Source organism: Vespula pensylvanica, chromosome 2 (assembly GCF_014466175.1).
Source record: "Vespula pensylvanica isolate Volc-1 chromosome 2, ASM1446617v1, whole genome shotgun sequence".
NCBI lineage: Eukaryota > Metazoa > Arthropoda > Insecta > Hymenoptera > Vespidae > Vespula > Vespula pensylvanica.
The window spans coordinates 18,004,413-18,023,251 of NC_057686.1; the positions used below are offsets into that span (position 1 = coordinate 18,004,413).

The window sequence follows — 18,839 nt, forward strand, 5'->3', positions numbered from 1 at the left end:
CCGAAGAACGACGGCGGAATCGCGCCCCCGGCTTTTTACGGGGACCTGCGCAATGCGAATGCGCGTTGGACGCGCCGATCAAGCGCGCCGCCATGCGTATAACCGCGAAAATCGAATTTCCCTTTATCCGTCTTTTATAACCTATCCAACTATAATCCTCAAACGTTTATTACTATCGTTATTATAATATATCATTGTAAATATATATTATAATATATATATTATATATATATTTATTACTATCGTTATATATATATATATGTGTGTGTGTGTATGTGTGTTACGAATATAAATAAGTAGGTAATATAATACAATGTATTTGAAAATTCGAAGAAATTTTAAATAAAATTTATGTAAGAAAAATATATCGTTAGTGCGAACGATAAAATGTTATATTATAATTCTCGTCGGACGAAAATTCTTCTTTCATATATGTATTATAAATATATATATATATATATATAGTGGTAGTTTATAGAAAAAATTTTCAATAAAATTAAGATATTATTAGATTAAGATAACAATTAATAATGTATAATTTTAATAAATAATAATCTCTTCTTTTCTTTTTGTAAAACGAAATTCATTGATAAACGAGTCCTTTGTCAGACTATGACTCTATGAATCGATTTTTTATCGCATGATCGACGTAGTATAACACGATTAGACGATGCTACCTAACACCGACTTCGCATTATGAATGTGGAGTTATATCTACGAACGAACGAACGCACGTGACATGCGTACACTCATTCGTTGCACGCTCTCACCTAAGCACAAGCTTCTTCATTTATTTCATCCATTCACTTCGCCAATGTTTCTAACCGTTCGAACGTGTTAAATGAATAAAGGTGAAAATGATATTTCCTTTGGTGTAAATTTACTTCGTTAAATTTAACTGTTTCCGTTAGAGTTTCGATGAAGAGAAAGAAGACAACAAACAAGAAGAAGAAGAAGAAGAAGAAGAAGAATTATCGGCTCGTTTGTGATCTCGTGCCAAGACGAGAACATTTTTTAAGCACAGACCGTGCCAAAGGTTCCTAGATGAGGATCGAAAGTTCCCAAACGAGTCAAAAGTTTCTAGGTGATCTCAAAAATCAAAATTATATTCCTTTTCGCGACTTTTTTAACAATCTGTACAAAAAAAAAAAAAAGAAAGAACAGCAAAGAAAAAAAAATTACTTAAAAAAATCTGAAGAAAAAAGAAAATGAATCGATTTCGAATATCGTACAAGAACTTTTGAGCCATCCTTTAGAATCTTTACGATTTGTATCGAACGTACTTAACGTATGTACGTATACAAAGCGAACGTATTGCTTTCTTATTAATAAATACGACATGAAATACTAGTCTTACTTCCGTTGTCAGAAATGTACGCCCTCGTCATCGACATTCAACGGTATAGTTTGACTAACGAATGTGACTAATCGTGCTTCAAAAAAAAGGCTGATGTCACTCGTAACCATGCATCCGATTACTCGAAAAATTCCAGAGATATTTTTTATACGAATTAAAGTTATTGTTAAGATCGAAGTTAATGTTATTCCGAGATCTACCCAGCATTTTTTCCTCGAGCGTTTCTCTACATATCGCTTTTTCTACGTAATCGTTTTTCTAAATAACGATGTAGGTAATCGACGACTAAAAAAGAACGTTTCTATCTAAATAAAAGAGTATATTCGCGGTTGCGAATTCGTTAAAAACGAATGACTCAGAAATTGACGAATTTTGTAATTATTGATACGAGAGATGATAAAGATGATATTTTGTGTCGAGTTTTGTAAGTAATAGGATTATACGACGGCTTATGCGACTATTATATATATATATATATATATATTTTTTCTATTAGAGTGCCAGACAAATCCGCTCACGAACGTCGACGAACGGATGAGGGTACAAGAACAAAGTTCCAACCCAGGAAACGTTTGTGTTTGAAGTTGATAAGCCAAGGCAACAGAAATATTTGAATTTCGTATATCCGCCAGGTGAATGCTTAGTATTCTACTCCTTGTATCTACTAAATACAGACGAGGCCTTCATTTAAAAGTATATCGTAATTTTATGAATCGCTCGAAGATACGAATATAAGTATTAGAAATGTTTAATTATCTCACGCTCAACCGTACCGTAAAAAAGTATTTGTTTGGTTTAATATCATTACCTCAACCTATCGACCGAGACAACGCGTTTCGTACCGAGAAATATGTGTCATAAACAAACTTCGACTGTCGACATCTAGCGAGAAAACTGTTGAACTGTTTGCTAAGCAAAGCTCACGGTATATCCATTGATCGATAATTTTACTATAATCGTTTAAAGTTCCTTGAAAATCGATCATGAAATTTCTCTTTTGGTTCCAAAGAATCTAACGACGAATCAAACGAATATCTAAGAATACGTTAAATTGAGCTTGTATATATTCGTGTATGTGTGTGTGTGTATGAATTAGATTTGTTCTTGTTAACTTTGTATACCTATCTTACGTTGTTACGTATATCGACACGTTCCATAGGTTGCTTTTGCTCGGAAACGATTGGTCGCCATCTCGTAGCGGTCCTAAACCCCACCACGGGCGTTGGATGAAACCGGATGCGTCGACGAACGACGAGGAACAAAGGACGCTTTTGTACGCAGGCAGAAAGGACGCCATCTTCGTTTGTCAACGGACGTCAAGGTGTTCTGGTCGAGAGGTCGAGAGGTTGTTCTGAAGAAAGAAAAAAAAGTCATGAGGGATAACAAGTGCTCGTAAAGATAATCACGTATACTCGTAACGTGTATTTCCGACTACACAATGACATGGCGTCTACCGATTTTGAAAAACGCAAAGAGGAAGAATACGAAATGCAGCTGTTGGGCTTTCACTCGAGAGCCGTATACGCGACACGTAAGACGACGACGCCGACACCGCCGCCACTGCCGCTGCTTTGATTTCGCATTTAAACGACTCGCAAATTGTATACAAGACTTTTCAACCATTTAGGGTATGAATTTCAGTCGTTGGGCGGGTGAACTCTGGTTTCATGTGGTTTTGATCATGACTAGAGTCACACTCGTCCATCGCTTGAAATCACTTTCACCGCATTACCGTCGACCAAGTTTCTTTCTTTTTTTCTTTTTTTTTTTTATCACAAAGACTAACCTTTCTTTCTCGTTTTCAAACCGAGCTTTGTTTTCAAATAAAAACTTATTTCGTTATTCCCTTGATACAAATATGCCTGATACACTTTACCATCGTACCATATCCCTGCATGATCCAATGTAGATGGTTTTTTTTTCTTTTTCTTTTTTTTACAATTGCAATTTTATCACTTACACCCTCTTGGCTTTTTGCTAAATACGTATCACTATCGATGACTAGCTTCTAACGTCCTTCTTTCTTTCTAGTGGAAAGTATAACTCGTGAAACTATCGAATCGACCTGTAAAAAGTTATGTAAATCGTTACAAACAAAATACGATTATGATACGGAAGAATTGAGAGAACTAAAGGAAAATGAAAAACAACTAATACAAACTTATTGTACACGTGCAATGCCGCATTTAAAAATTATAGAGGTAATCCGAGTTATGTCGCTTGCACCTTTACTCGTGCTCTTACGAAGACTACATATTTGATTTGTTTTAGAAAACCGTAAAGAAATACATTTCCATACCAAAAAACGTTTTATTAGAAGAAGACAAATGTCAGAGTATTCGATATACTCGGGAAGAATACGAGCGATTGGAAGAACATTTGGAAAATTTACAGCACAGAGCCAAGAGGGTATGAGAAAGTAATAATTGTGCGATTCACAAACTTTGCATCGCTGTACACAATTTTCATTCCAACCATCTTTCTAGGCCACTATATTGAATGCAGCGTTGAAAGAAGAACTAGCTACGATAGATAAATTACAAAACTACATAAGTAAGAGTAATGAAATGTGTAATATAATCGAAAATAGTTCTGTGGATCAAAATACCAACAGCGACATGTTTAAAGTACTTAAACATTACCAAGAACTTTATAAAAAGTTACTCCGTTTGGTACCTAAAACAGAAAAAGTAAAATATAATCCGTTTGAAGATTTCAAAGGCAACGACTATGATTTTGATAATCTTTGACGATTATTTTATCCTCAGATTATTAAAACAACTTCCTCAATGTGCAAAATGTGTATATGAAATGTTTGTATATAGTACGTAAGATGTTTTCATTTGTAACTCTTCGTTAGATCTCATAAATTAACGAATTTTATACATACATATTTTTACTATCGCAATAAAGCTCATATTATCTACATTTTGTTTCGTATAACCACAACAAACAAGAATATTGCAAGAAATATCAAACCTCTGATCCAATGCGACCAAAAATTTGTTTTTTCGTAGACACGCATCGACGACGAGTATTTTCAATTTCTCTTTTACCGACATAACCGTACTATTTAACCGACTTCCATTCGCTATTCGGCAAACAAGTGCTGCTATCTATTCCATCGAAACTTAAAAAATCCAAACCTTTATTTTTCCTAAAAAAAAATCAACCTTCGCTTTACATCTTCGTGAAATTAAAAAATTTATACTCGTAAAAGCACTCTTACAAGAACTGCTGTTAAGAATATTGAAAAACATCGTATCTCCGTATACATGCGTGTATACAACTTCAGTCTATCCGCCATTACGAACGTAACATAAAATGGAGTTCACATAGAAATCTTTTCAAAAATAATAAACTTTTAATCCATGGAAGATAAATAAGATTTCTTCAAGTAGAAACTTTTTAAAAAGGAATGATCTTTGAAAAATATTTAAATAAAAAATAAAAACAAAGTCGTACATTTTTTGAATTAAAATCGACCTAATGGATTTAGCTAATCACGTTTTAAGGAATCAAGAATTAATCGCGCGAACGTAAAGGTGAATTACTTATAAATTGATATCGACAACGATATAAAAATAACGATAATTTTAAATAAATATATAAATATATACCATTATATTCTCGAAGATGGCTGTTTGTCCGAAAGGGTCAAGAGGATGTACACCGATCCAATGGTACATTCCAATAGACACCAAATTTCCTGGTATCGTCGTCGAGCCTGCTTGTCCTAAAGTGAATTGTCCCACGCCTTACACGCTATTTAACCCATCACCACAAAGTAACGTTCCAACCATGACACCCTGTGGCTGGACCTCCGTCGGACCGTTTCTTATCTGCACATCATATTGTCCGATGAGTTGTTAATCACGTTAGAAAACGATCTTACATGAAAACGTGGAAATAACCGATTCGACGACTTTTCTTTTTTAAATATTTAGTTAGAAAAAAAAATTATAATGATTTTACAAACTTACCGACATCTATTTCTTTTTCATATTTAATCGTATATTAATGAAAATTTTACAAGTACATTGTTCTCTTTTCTCTTTCTTTTTTTTTTTTTTGTAATATTTAGTTGGAAAAATATTAGGAACAAATTATGTTCCCTTTTACGAGCACACGTATATATAAGAAAACGTGATTATATATCTAAAGTGAACGAACGTAACGATAATTATGCGAAAAGTCTCATTCGTTTTAATAGAAATATCCGATAAAATTCGATGATTAATCGAAAGGAAATAAAAAGTAGTAGCTTCGTAACAAAGCTTCTTTAGATTTACTAAAACGTAATAAATACGTATTTCATTAAAATTATTAATCGAATGAAGACATCGTTAAAAAAAGAAAGAAAAAAGACGTTAAAATAACGATCATCGTAAAGGAACCAATCGCGTTCGACGTTACAGAACGAATAATCAAGCCTTACAAAAAAATATATACATACATATACACACACATATACACGCAGCATATATATATATATATATTTCCGATGATTCATATTTATTTACATTTTTTACTAATTTTCTTCGACGATTATACAAGCAGATATATCAAACAGATATATCAAGAAAAATAAAATGTGTTTACCGTCTTAATAGTAATTATTTCGACGTAATATGTATACAATTATATGAATTAAATAAATAATCGTAGCGAGATTAGGTCCGTTTTGTTACGAGGCAAGTGAACACTGACGAAAACTTCGATTATCGTCCGAAAATAGCCGAACTTACTTACGTCTGGGATACTCGAAGAAAAACGGTCGACGCAACCGTTACAGATTTCTCTGTTTCCTTCTTGCACTACATACACACACACACACACACACACATCATACAAACATGCATGCATACATACATACATATATCTATATAGATAGATACATATACATACGGTATATATTTCCATATAAAATATTTCTATGTCACAGGTGCAATCTTTCTCGCTTCCTCTTCTTCCTCTTGTTCTTGTTCTTCTTCTTCTTCACCTTTATTCGGTCAAATACGCACGACGAATACGAACGAAAGAAAGAAAGAAAGAACGAACGAACGTATGTACGTACGAACGTCCTACCTTTGTTTTGATTGGTCGTTAGAGATAGAAAAGGATAACAAGTTTTTCGCGGAATCGTTGGACTTCGTCGTTTCGTTTCGTAGATATAGGTTTATTGGAAGAAAATGGGGAGGGGGGTAATGATTAGGAGGGGTGAGGGTCGAGGAGGGGCGAGCGGGGGGTAGGGGGAATGGGGGGAGAAGAAAACGTCGAAGAAGTGACCAGTAATCGAGTAGCGTTCGGTTTTGCGAGTTCTCGGTCGCTTGTGTTAATTATATATACATATATGTGTGTGTATATATATATATAATATATATATATATATATTGTAAGCTATATTTCTTCTTTTATATATATATATATATTTTTTTTTTGTTTTTTTTTTCTTTCTCTCGTTATCACAGAAAATTTTTTAAACGAAACGTAAACAAAAAAGAAAGAAAGAAAAAAAGAAAAATCAAATCATTGGTCAAATATCAAAAAAAAAAAAAAAAAAAAAAAAGATGGAGGATATAATTGATTGCGAATGTCGATTGACCGCTAAGCTGTTGGAAATGTTGAAAACTACCAATTACGAATTGGTACAGGAAAACGGTCAAAGACGTTTGTCCGCTCCTGAAATCTATCGTGATGGAAGAGAACGTGCAAAAGGTGCCGAGGTATTCGTCGGTCGTCTTCCACGCGATTGTTACGAGGACGAATTAATGCCGGTACTCGGTAAGGCTGGTCGATTAATGGAACTTAGATTGATGCTCGATTTTTCTGGATCTACGCGTGGTTATGCTTTCGCCCTTTACGAAAACTCCAAAACAGCTAAGAGGGCTTGCATGGAGCTCGACGGTTACGAAATAAGACCGGGACATCGTATCGGCGTTGTCAAGTCGATCGACAATTGTCGTCTTTTCTTTGGCGGTGTACCGAAGAACAAAACAAAAGCGGAATTTATGGAAGAACTGACGAAACTTCTCGAAGGGATAATAGATATTTATTTGTATCCGAACGCGCAGGACAAGTCATTGAATCGTGGATTCATATTCGTCGAATTTAAGGATCACAGAGCCGCTGCAATGGCCCGAAGAAAACTTATTCCAGGACGAGTGATGCTTTGGGAACACGAAATCGCCGTTGATTGGGCCGATCCTGAACCAGGTGATCCGATCGACGAAGACATCATGCAAACCGTGAGTTTATCTTTTTTTTTTTTCACTCTGTCTTTTTATATATTTTCTTTACATTTATTACGTATTTAATTTTAATCTAGCATGCACTAGAAAATCACGAAAAACGGAGGTTACGTATAAACGTTTTGAATTTCGCGGCAATCTGTAACTTTTCGTGATCTATTTCTGCTTCGTAAATAAGAATATTTTTTCTTCGTCGAAGATATGTTTTTAGATCGTCGTATTTGTCTTTCGACATTGATTTTTTTCCTTTCTCTCTCTCTCTCTCTCTGTCTCTCTCTCCTCTCTCTCTCTCTTTTTTATCGCGACTAGAATTTAATACGATCGTTAAAAACGTTCTTTCCGGACGATCGTCCGCCATTTTATAGTACGGTAAAAGTATGACGCGCATTATTGCTCTCTGTGAAATCGGTATATGAACGAGTCGAATGAACGAGCGAATTGAAAAATATTTATATCGTACGTTTATGTTTAACGAATTAATTGACGCACGCATATAGGTAACGGCGTTATTCGTAAGGAATCTATCGTTAAATATGCCGCAGCAAAAGGTCAAGGAGATTTTTCAAAAGTCGACGAGTATACCTATATTGAAGCTGAAAAAAATAAATCATTTTGCCTTTATACATTACGAATCACGACAGGCCGCACAGAAAGTAATGGACATAATGTCGCGTGAGTCACATTCTCTATAGGTCTTCTTTTAAATACAAGTATATAATATAAACGCATATACATACACGTACATATTTGTATAAATATATATATATATATGTACTCATATATATAAACGTATAACGTATATATATATATATTTATTTATTTATTTATTTATATTTTTTTATTGTTGTTAAATATTTTCTTCACTCTGCGTAAAATCTCTTCAAATCCTCACGTTCCTTCTACGTACATACGTTATTTTTGGCAACAGAACACAATAGCATCGTCGAGCAAGAAGGTTGGGAAATTCGTTGGGCGAAACCGATTTGTGCGTCGAAACTCTTAGAAAGGCAGAAATGTATAAACGAAGCTGCGACGACTGGTAGAAATGCTCGTTTCAAGCCATTATTGTCAAAGAATTATTATCTCCAAGCCCTTCCAGAAGTATACGAAGAAAATAGTAATAAGGGTACCGCTCACGTCATCGCCTTACAAAGTTTGGTTAAGGAAAAGTTAGGTGCAATGTGCTCCTTCGAATGTTGGAGAGCTCTTGACGCTCCAGGCTTCATTTGTAAGGTGAGTAGAGAAATAAATTAATTATTACAAAATTATAATCATGTTTTCTATGAAACTTAGATGTATATATATATATATATATAGAATAATATTACCGATTGACAAATCGAATTTAACACATACGTATTCTGTCCATACGAAAAACTTTACAAATTATAATCGTAAAAGTTGAATGTCGAAACTTATGACAAAAGAAAAAAGAAAAAGAAAACAAAAACGTAAGAACGTCGTTGCGTAATTGTTACTCTTACATTTTTTTTTTTTTTTTCTTAACGAGCACGTCACTGTTTTTTTTTTTTGTGACCATCTGGTAGAACAAAAAAGAAAAGTCACCAATGGACTTCTTTCTCTCTCTTTTTTTATCAATGCATACGTACGTATGTATTTAGTTACGTCTGACCATGAAAAGAAAAGAATATTTAGTTCTACGTCTTCTTCTTCTTTTTCTTCTTCTTCTTCTTCTTCTTCTTGAGATTTTATTCTTTGACTGAAACATTGTGACGGGTAATACGTTTCCAATTTCTTGAGAGGATTTCGTCGCGTTTCCAAGTATAGTAATTTGAGAAACTTTTCGCGAAGGTGGGGAGAAATGAGAAAGGTTTCAGAGGAATATACAGTTGCTGTCTAGATCGTTCGCGAAAGTAACGAAAATTCTCTCGTGTCGTATCAAACGCGTTTTCCTTTGCAATAATAATAATAATAATAATAATAATAATTATTATTATTATTATTATTATTGTTATTTTGTTATATGTTATTACTGCAATGTTTATACTACTTGGTGATTTTTTGCAGATAACCGTTTTCAAAGCACATGCTACGCTTTTTGAGTATCACGGAGATATAATGTCTACGAAACATAAAGCAATCAGCACGACGTCGTTAAAAATGTATCATTACTTGTCCAAATCATTGAACAATTCCGGTAAGATTTCAAATGACTCGACATAACGATATTGATTTTGTCGTAAAATTTTGTATAATGCTATTTTCAATTAATCGTTTATTTATTCATCATTATTATCTATTTTCTTTTTTTTTTTTTTTCTTTTTTTTTCTCTCTTTTCGATCACACAGCCATTCAGGATATAGGGCAAGATTACACGAAACAAAATATGGAATTTGATGGGATGCAAAGAAAGCCGTTTTTTACGTTGGAAAAACAATTGTATAATACTTTTAATAACGGAAGTTTTTAATTTCTTATTATAATTGGTAATGTGCGTCGTAGAAATCTACGAGGAATTAATGATAGCCAAAAGTATTTTTCAAATGAAAGTTATTATTCTTTTCTTTTCTTTTTTTTTTTCCTTTTTTTTCTTCTCTTTTAATTGGCTACTCGATCATTAGATTCTAAATTGATCAAATATACTCGCACGAATCTCCATGTGATCTTGAATTTTACATTTACATTATATCACATCTTTTTTACTTTCCGATGAAATGTCAAAATAATGATAATATCTTGATTTTTATCAAATTGAACGTCAAATTCTATAGGATAAAAACTTTTTATAACGTTTTGGTGGTTTATAATAATCTATTTAAAAACAAATTGATTGATTGGCATCGCTTTAGAAAGAATCTACTTGAATTTTTATAAATATATAGGTGAATCATTATTTACTCCGGTGGTGTGCCATGACAAATGTGTTTTATTATTAATGTTGATCACAAAATGTATTTACAGAATCACTAATCATCTACATAGAATGTTCTTAAGTTAGATTTATACTGAAATGCCAATGTCCTATCGTTGTTTTATATGATATGTATATATATATATATATAAAATTCATTCTTAACGTAAGAAGTTCATCATATAAGAAATAGATCATTATAAAAATATATATATATATATATATATGTATGTGCGAGATTGCTGAATCTTCAACTAGAAAAAGTATCTGCTTTTTTTTTTTTAATAATTTTTCACTTTTTTATCTATGTTTTTTTTTCTCAATGAACTTTTATCTTGCATTTAATTATATATAGTTTAAAGAACCAAGATTATAAATGAAAAGTATCTAATCGCTTAATCTTCAAGTAACTAATAAGTCTTTAATTTACTTACAATGTTCGTGTAAGCATACTCAAGACGTTAATTTAATTTCTTTATACTTGACATTTATGTTACATGTTATAAATCAATAAGAATAATGGAAACGGGGAGATATAATCTCACTTTTCATGTTAATTTCTTTTTAATAGACATTCTTGAATAATAAATGTCATTATCAATCAATCATATGCGTAATCGTTATTAACAAAACTTAATTGCATAGTGATTTTATCTTTGGATGTTAAATTATAATCGGACAAGGTACGATTGTTTTCTAAATAGTAACCATTGAACCATAAATTTATTCTCTCTGGTGGCCAATCTTGATTTCTTTGGGATTGATAAATACAAGCAATTTGTTGCTTCAAAGATTCAACTGTCTTGGAATAATGCGTACGAATCTTCGTTGGACGTCCATCGAGAGTCCGAATTGTGATAATCAAAGGATGACATTTACATCCTATTTCAAGTAAGATCCATTTTGCGTGTATAGAAATTCAGCTATGTAATGATGATATAAGATGTATTAATTTCTATTACCTTTATTGCAGGACATTGATGAACAAGGGCTCTGTGAGATATAATTTATATTAAAAACATCAAGTATGAAGAATTTATGAAGTTATATAATTGCAAATGATGAAACTAGTTTAAAGGTTAGTACAATTAGATTGACATTTCCGTGACACTGTTAACAAAACATTTCAAACGGTACGTGCTTCTAGCAAACGTGTTTATTCTCGCCTAGCTCTCTCTCCCTCCCTCTCTCTCTCTCTCTGTTTGTGTCTTTCTTCCTTCCTCCTTCTCTCTAAGTTTACGTATTGCGTTCATTTGTCTTTCACTAACGGGCAAACGATAAAAAGAACAGAATGGAGAAGAGAGCTTCTCTCGCCTTTGTGACAACATAAAATGAGAATGTATGATAGTGGGGGTAAAACACAAGCAAAACGATACAAATTTACTCGCGTGCTATATTACCCATTAGCCAATGGATTCTAACGTATCGAGAATATACACACGTATCGTATTTGTTTGCAAATGTTCATATATATAATTTTTTTTCATTGTGTGTGTGTGTATATATATATATATATATATATATATATATATTTACACAATAGGAAAATCGATTCATTATATTTATAAAAATAATAAATATTTTATAATGATTATCAATATATATATATTTGCGTTTATATATTCGTATAATACATTTGTTAACTATAATATATAATTACATTTTTATATTCGTACGTATATGTATAAAATATTACAATTCGGGATTAGAGGTATAACTTAATGGACTATGAGCTCGTATCATGGGAAGTAAAATTCTACTATAATCTTGAAGGATCATACGTATTGTTTGATAATCCGTGTTTCCAGTAACATTCCTTGGTCTTGCGCAGCTGATCAATCTCCTGGCTTCCGGAGCGCATCCAACATCGTTTGCCCATCCAATAGGAGAGAAGTGCAAAGTATCGTACGTAAAGTCCAACAGTTTCCTGACAGCGCAATCGATTACACTATCACTTGGAATTTCACCCTCGCCACTTTCCGTGCAATCTTTTATCACGTTGCTCATCCAATTCCAATCATCCCATTCGCTAGAGTAATCAACGTTTTGGTTCTCCATTTGCCAGGTTAGCAGAGCACGATATCTATAATTATATTGGTAAACATCAAGTTTTCTCTTTTTGTAATTTGTTTCTCTGAAATAATAGAATTTTTTGTGTCTTCTCTTCCACTTACCCCCAATTCCAAGGATTTTTACCGAATTTAATTTTTTTCAGACTCGCCATGTAAACGAAGAAGTTAAAATCGATGACTTTCAAGTCGTTGTAATCTAGGTAAAGGTTTTCCACGCGAGAAAGCAACGGGAAGACGTTATAATCTATACTTTGTATTAGATTGAACGATAAGTCAAGAGTTCGGAGATTGTACAGGTTTATGAACCAATCACTGGATATCCATGTCAATCGGTTACCCCATAGTATCAGTTCATTTAAATTTATTAATCCTACAAAAACTTGACGATCCAAAACTTCTATGTTATTTTCGTGAAGATCCAAAACTCGTAAGGTTGCACCGAATCTGACGAAGGCATGCCTTCGAAAATAGAATAAGAAAAATATTACGATAGTTATTTGCGTCTTAACTATGATATTGTTATCTCAAGATTATTGTGCTCACCCCGCTATATTATTCAGATTAGATCCATAGATCATTATGTTCGTTGTATTACTCTGTGCCGTATCCAAATATTTTTGTAACGTGTTCAATTCCGTACAATCGAAGGTCACTGTCTTCGTCATTTTCGACGTTGTCGTTCGACAAGATTCTTCCGAGCAAACGTATCCGAATAAATAGAAGACGAGGAAGAAGAAGCAACACTTCATTTTTTTTTCTTTCTTTTTTCTTTCTTTTTTTTTTTTTCTTTACGTAGAAAACTTCGTCACGCTAACAAATCTCACGACTAACTGAATATTTTTATCATATTTATCAGTTATATATAGTCGCATAGAGTGGGTGTGCTCTTTCTCGTTCCTCTCTTCAATGGACAGATAACATTTTATTATCTGTCTTAAACTTCCGGACACTTTATCATTTTCACGATCCTCCTAAATTTTCTAGCGTAATTTTTTTTCAAAGGAGACAGGGAAGGATCGTAAGAATTGCGTTATATAATACAAACAACATTTATTGTCATGCGTATATACATAAAAGTGGATAAATTCATCTTGGGAAAATTGAAAGAGATTTTAATTCGCAAGTACTTGGTTATCAGTTAATCTGACGAAACGAAAGAAATGTTTAGAGACAGACAGCCAGACATTGTAATAATCGGAAACAGACAGCTAAATTCTTTTCTATTTCTTTTCTCTTTTTTTTTTTTTTTATTTTTTATTTTTTTTACAGACGACAAGAGTATCAAGAATTTTGTATCAAAACGAAGGAAAGGGTAGTTTTTTTAACTGGAAGAAAATAAGACTGACCGCACGTTGGAGTTATCGTTATTGTCATAAAAATGTTCCTTTTTTCATTTTGTTTTTATGTACACCACGGCACGAATCTTTGTTATTTTCGTGCGTTATAATGTTCTCCTAAGGAAGAAAGAAAAGAAAGGAGAGAGAAAAAAAGAAAAGAAAAATCAAATAACCTGTTCGATTATCTTAAAACTACAAAGATGTTTTAACCGAAAATTAATGAAATCTTTTTTATTAGTAATAGTAAATTCAATAAGACGAGGTCATTGCAAAGAGGAGAACAACGACAGTCAGATGAAGCTGATGAACCGATCGAAAATAACGCGTGCTCGTTGCATCGCTCTGTGCGTCCAGCTGGGTCGGTGCGGAATGTGCGGGCGCAGGTGCCGGCGCTGGATAAGAGGAAGAGGAAGAAGAAGAAGAAGAAGAAGAAGAAGAAGAAGAAGAAGAAGAAGACGACGACGACGACGACGAGGATGAAGAGGAGGAGGAGGAGGATGAAGAGGACGAGGAGGATGAGGATGAAACTTTAGAATTCTTCGCGAGGACGACACTTGGCAGTGAGTTGGAGTTATTTCTTCTTGAGATCGGCGTGGTCTGCGTCCAACTTACGACATTTCTCTGCGTCGAATTCGTGCTACCGACCTCTCGTCCTAACGCGTACGAATGCTTCTTGCCTCCCTTCCTCTCGATTTGCTTTCTCCAGTTTTGCCTCTCGACGGACTCGGTATTGCGAATTGTCGGCACTGTCGTCCTCGACAGATGCAACTCTGTAAACGTTTTATGGAAAATCTCTCTATCTATCTATCTATCTATCTATCTACGTATGTTATGTATGTATGTATCTATCTATTTATCTATCTCTATCTCTTTCTCTTTCTTTTTGTTTCCTTGAGTTTCAAAGAACACATATGTAGGATTCGCGAAAAAAGTTGGGCCTTTGGGTCATCTGGATCAAGATTCGAATCCGTGCGATTGTTTTAGACCAATAAGCTAGCTATCCAGGCCCTTGGGCCAACGTTCTCACGAATACCTATTTATTAGAAATGGGAGTATTTGTTCTCTCCCTTCTATCTCCGACAAACATATATATATATTATATATATATAATATATATTATATATATACACCTATATATATATATGGCTTACGTTACCTTACCTTGAAGTCTTATCGTACCCTCTGCCTTCCCGTATGGATTTTCCGCTGAACAAATATAACTACCAAAATCGTTTCGACTTAGCTGTTTGATCGTGAGATTCAATTGATACGCGTAATCGTTTACTGTGAACTCTGATACATTGTGCTTGTCGTTGGCCAAAAGTTTGATTCCTACAAGAACGTATTTTTTTTTTCTTTTTTATTTTTTTCTTTCTTCTTTTTTTTTTTTTACAGGCGGACGTTCGATGTTCATTTCTTGAACGAAACTCACCGTTTTCCTTGTACCACGTGTTCGAAGCTCTAGGCGAAGATTCGACGTAACATTGCAGAATGACATTGCTATTCGTTGGAGCAGCTACCAATTGATTCGTCACTTTGATCAAGGGCTTAACTGTAAGTAAGAAGATTTTTTCTATTAATCGTTCGACTACATTTTCAAACCTGTTCGTGTTCTTTTTATATCCACGACTTACATCGGACATTGACGTGATATCTTTTGCTAACTGTTGGCGGTACACCATTCGAGGCTATGCACAAATACGAGCCCATCTCCTGCCGTAATATCCCCACTAAGTGCAGTTGTTCACCCTCGTAGGATTGTACTTGCGAATATAATTTTATTCGATGTTAAGAGTTGTCTTAGGTATAAGTAAAAATGTAGGTTACGATGAAAGATATCTTCGAATGATTTAACGTGCACTTGTAAAAAAAAAAAAAAAAAAGAAAATTAATGCTTACAAAACTTGCGAAAATTTGCAAAATTTTTGATCGTTTTTATTTTTTATTTTTTATTTGAAATTTATGTATATATATATATCTATATATAGGTATATATATATATATAAAAAAAAAAAGAAAGAAATTTGTAAAAATAATGCGACTATTCAGATTGATTACTTTCCGCGATGTACGTAATGAAAAGATCCAATATATTTTCCAGTCCATGAGAAAAGTGAGAAAAAATTGGAAAGTATTCGGAACGATGCACAAACTAATAAAGACATTACACGGTACTGTCGATAGATTTTAAAGGAAAATCGCGGAATCGCTGGTACGATGGAGATACCGGCTGGTATACACTCTCGCGACGCAATGTACACACTGAATATTGCAATCGGATAGGCGAAGAGTCGATGGGCTTGGCAGAGAGGAAATATATGTAAAGTCAACATCCATCACTCACTGTTAGAAAGGCTAATCGGGTGGCTGCTTTTCTGCGGGACATCGTGAACCTACTGAAGTCGGCCTTTTCATCGCTACTTGAAAAAGTCTCGACGATGATGACTACATGGAAAATATATTGTCGTCGCAAATCTATCACGTCATTGGCTTGTTCCTTTTTATTTAAATCTTTTTTATTTTTCTTTTCTTTTTCCTCTTTTTCATGAAAAGCGTATAGGAAATTTCCAACGTACAAAATACGTATCGCGTTACATAAAAAAAGAAGTACAATTTATTAATGATTCAAATTCGATCGATTTCCGAATGTACATTTCTTTTATTTTTTATTCTTTTATTTCGCACATTCGCGCGCGACAATAAACGAAAGCAGGTAGGTCCATTAATATGTATCGATTTAAATTGACAATTAGTAGTTAAAGTGCCACTGAAGATTTTTATTCAATAACGAACACGGCCGGTTCGGAACGTATTACTTTTTCTATATAATTTTGTATACAACATTGGTCAACGATGGATGTGTTCAACAATCTCTCTCTTTCTCTTTCTATCTTTTTTTTTTTTTTTTTTTTTTTTCTCCCAGTAAATTTGTTCGATCTTGTAAAGCGTGTGTACGTCATCTATAATCAACGTATAGCCTGTATCTATATACATTTGTATATCGATGGATAGAGGGAAAGCAAGAGGGATACCTCGTTTAACACCTAACTCGCTCCTCAGAGTAATTTCTCGTCCGTCCTCTCTTCGCCAGGTGACTGTAGGTTTCGGTGTCCCTGTGGCACGACATCGTAATCGCAGATCGTTGCTCTCCTTAGTCGTTAAAAGGTCGGCCGAGTCGTCGAGATCCATGATATCAGGTGGTATCACTACTTTCATGTAGCCCGTCTGTGTAACGTTCGTTACTGACTGACTACCGTATACTACTACTTATATGATAGCTAGTAAAAGGGTCTGTCTACTATCCTACATGTCTACTCTTCCCCCTCTCGTATTATACATACGTTCTATTCAGACTCGACTCTTGCGATTGCTCAGTCGAGATTTACCATTAAGCTCGGTTTTAGAGTCGAAGAGAAAGCACAGTCTAGCTAAATCTGAATATAAATATAATAGGACCGGTGAAGGATCTAGTAGAATTTGCATGTGTGTGTATGTGTGTGACAGTTCTTTAGAAATTTTTCAAAATGCTAGATCATTAATAATTCAAATGATTTGTAAAAGGAATAAGGGATTCTTTCTCTATCTCTCTCGATATTTTTTTCTTTTTATCTCTTGGTAAACGATCGAAAGCTAAATATTTAATATATATATATATATATATATATATATATATATATATAAAATTCTTATAGAAGGAAATGGTAAAACGATTGGAGGTTTTTAAAATTTATTCGATTCTTTTTAACAGTCCTATTTATATCTTGGAATTTTTATAAAGAAAATATCGAGCGAGCATAGCATAACATACCGTACTTTATCTCGACATTCTCTTTTGTATACGCATATTCCAAAGAAAAAGTTTCAAGCGATACGTGAAGAAAATGCGAGGAAAATACGAGATAGTTTACGGTCTAAGAAAAAGAAAAAGAAAAAGAAAAAAACGTTTTATTCAGTTGCAAGTCTTTGAGATTTTGATCGGTTTCCAACCAACCTGACTCTCCATGGGATCCGTATTAATCTGACACATATAAGTTCCAGAATCGTTTGGTTGAACGTTGCTCACGTGAAGTTTCCAGGTGTTATGTCCGTTATGAGTGACCGAGAGCCGTGGGTTATGAGCGACCATATGAGTGTGAATAGCTAGAATAGCCCTCGAATCTGATTTTATCCAGGCAATCTGTAGGATGAAAAAGATTACGATTCGTTGATGTGTTCTCAAAACTTTAGAGATAAATCTTTACGGCGTTATCTGATATGGAGAAACGTTCTAAACGTTAATTAAATTTCAAAGTGACTTTCACTACGTCGATACAAAATAATTATACTTATATGTATATATATATATTTATTTAAAAATTTAAATAAACAAGAAATTATATATATATATATATATATATATATATATATGTGATGGGAATAGAGGTCATGGAGTTATTTTTTTTTTTTTTTTTTCAAGCAAACACTTCTCTCTTCTCTTAAAACACTCGAACGAAAAGCAAATTGTATGACTCGTTACTTCGTACCAACCGTAACGAGAGCCATTCAGGATAAATGGTGTAAAGCGTGCCGCATATTGCTGCTAAAAGCCGAATAGTTAAAAAAGGGAGTAGAGAGAGAGAGGGAAAAAGTGTGAACAATCGCATGGTTTTTGGCTTCTACTTAGCAAACGCCAGAAAAATGGAACCAGCGTTAGTTAAAGGGTTATTTTTTTCCCCCCCTTTTTTTTAATGGAGCAAACACGGAAAACAGAGGTAACCGTGAACCAAATATCGCGTCAGAGTTCTCGTAAAAGGTATTTATCAATGTTAATCAAGTAACACTCGTCGCATCACCAAAATTCGAACGAATTTTTAATCCTTATTATACCGTCATCTAACTTTCAAATTACATACACACACACACACACACACACACACGCTCATATATGTATGTATGTATTTTTAAAAAAA

The 18,839-nt window shown here is 33.7% G+C and overlaps 4 protein-coding genes and 1 long non-coding RNA gene across 6 annotated transcripts in view; 3 read left to right on the forward strand and 2 right to left on the reverse strand.

Annotated features, from left to right (window-relative positions):
- Positions 1-2,657: 2,657 nt before the first annotated feature.
- LOC122637793 (protein MIS12 homolog) lies at positions 2,658-4,283 on the forward strand. The gene is made up of 4 exons (XM_043830167.1): positions 2,658-2,888; positions 3,389-3,558; positions 3,629-3,766; positions 3,844-4,283. Exons 1-4 carry the CDS (start codon positions 2,801-2,803, stop codon positions 4,105-4,107), a joined length of 660 nt encoding a protein of 219 aa, XP_043686102.1. The 5' UTR covers positions 2,658-2,800; the 3' UTR covers positions 4,108-4,283.
- A 2,612-nt stretch (positions 4,284-6,895) lies between these two features.
- LOC122637785 (RNA-binding protein 47-like) lies at positions 6,896-11,317 on the forward strand. Of its 2 annotated transcripts, none has more exons than XM_043830149.1 (5): positions 6,896-7,605; positions 8,106-8,280; positions 8,537-8,841; positions 9,637-9,766; positions 11,186-11,317. In XM_043830149.1, exons 1-5 carry the CDS (start codon positions 6,928-6,930, stop codon positions 11,200-11,202), a joined length of 1,305 nt encoding a protein of 434 aa, XP_043686084.1. In that variant the 5' UTR covers positions 6,896-6,927; the 3' UTR covers positions 11,203-11,317. The 2 variants fall into 2 exon arrangements, with proteins under 2 accessions (XP_043686084.1, XP_043686083.1); XM_043830148.1 differs by lacking the exon at positions 11,186-11,317 and adding an exon at positions 9,919-10,486.
- A 785-nt stretch (positions 11,318-12,102) lies between these two features.
- LOC122637790 (leucine-rich repeat and transmembrane domain-containing protein 2-like) lies at positions 12,103-13,326 on the reverse strand. The gene is made up of 3 exons (XM_043830157.1): positions 13,097-13,326; positions 12,656-13,012; positions 12,103-12,564 (listed from the first exon to the last, which is right to left on the reverse strand). Exons 1-3 carry the CDS (start codon positions 13,300-13,302, stop codon positions 12,174-12,176), a joined length of 954 nt encoding a protein of 317 aa, XP_043686092.1. The 5' UTR covers positions 13,303-13,326; the 3' UTR covers positions 12,103-12,173.
- Positions 13,327-13,877: 551 nt separating this feature from the next.
- LOC122637784 (lachesin-like) overlaps positions 13,878-18,839 on the reverse strand; it is a 20,637-nt gene continuing 15,675 nt past the window's right edge. Inside the window, exons 4-9 of the mRNA XM_043830147.1 lie at positions 17,882-18,067; positions 16,923-17,115; positions 15,525-15,653; positions 15,323-15,442; positions 15,052-15,222; positions 13,878-14,660 (exon numbers count right to left, since the gene is read on the reverse strand). Of these exons, the coding sequence (XP_043686082.1) occupies positions 14,140-14,660; positions 15,052-15,222; positions 15,323-15,442; positions 15,525-15,653; positions 16,923-17,115; positions 17,882-18,067 (1,320 nt within the window). The 3' untranslated portion in view covers positions 13,878-14,139. The remainder of the gene's footprint in view (positions 14,661-15,051; positions 15,223-15,322; positions 15,443-15,524; positions 15,654-16,922; positions 17,116-17,881; positions 18,068-18,839) is intronic.
- Positions 14,362-18,839, forward strand: part of LOC122637794 — a 20,698-nt gene continuing 16,220 nt past the window's right edge. Inside the window, exons 1-2 of the long non-coding RNA XR_006329300.1 lie at positions 14,362-14,450; positions 15,286-15,444. This is a non-coding gene — a long non-coding RNA (uncharacterized LOC122637794). The remainder of the gene's footprint in view (positions 14,451-15,285; positions 15,445-18,839) is intronic.

What these genes read in the sequence shown, in the direction of transcription:
- LOC122637793 (XM_043830167.1), top strand. Translation starts at nt 2,801, where the DNA reads ATGGCGTCTACCGATTTTGAAAAACGCAAAGAGGAAGAATACGAAATG. An exon ending in GAGAGCCGTATACGCGACAC is followed by an intron (nt 2,889 to 3,388) that starts GTAAGACGACGA and finishes CTTTCTTTCTAG; the next exon opens with TGGAAAGTATAACTCGTGAA. An exon ending in TACAGCACAGAGCCAAGAGG is followed by an intron (nt 3,767 to 3,843) that starts GTATGAGAAAGT and finishes CCATCTTTCTAG; the next exon opens with GCCACTATATTGAATGCAGC.
- LOC122637785 (XM_043830148.1), top strand. Translation starts at nt 6,928, where the DNA reads ATGGAGGATATAATTGATTGCGAATGTCGATTGACCGCTAAGCTGTTG. An exon ending in CTCCAGGCTTCATTTGTAAG is followed by an intron (nt 8,842 to 9,636) that starts GTGAGTAGAGAA and finishes GATTTTTTGCAG; the next exon opens with ATAACCGTTTTCAAAGCACA. An exon ending in CAAATCATTGAACAATTCCG is followed by an intron (nt 9,767 to 9,918) that starts GTAAGATTTCAA and finishes TCGATCACACAG; the next exon opens with CCATTCAGGATATAGGGCAA.
- LOC122637790 (XM_043830157.1), bottom strand. Translation starts at nt 13,302, where the DNA reads ATGAAGTGTTGCTTCTTCTTCCTCGTCTTCTATTTATTCGGATACGTT. An exon ending in AATCTGAATAATATAGCGGG is followed by an intron (nt 13,013 to 13,096) that starts GTGAGCACAATA and finishes CTATTTTCGAAG; the next exon opens with GCATGCCTTCGTCAGATTCG. An exon ending in AAAAATCCTTGGAATTGGGG is followed by an intron (nt 12,565 to 12,655) that starts GTAAGTGGAAGA and finishes ATATAATTATAG; the next exon opens with ATATCGTGCTCTGCTAACCT.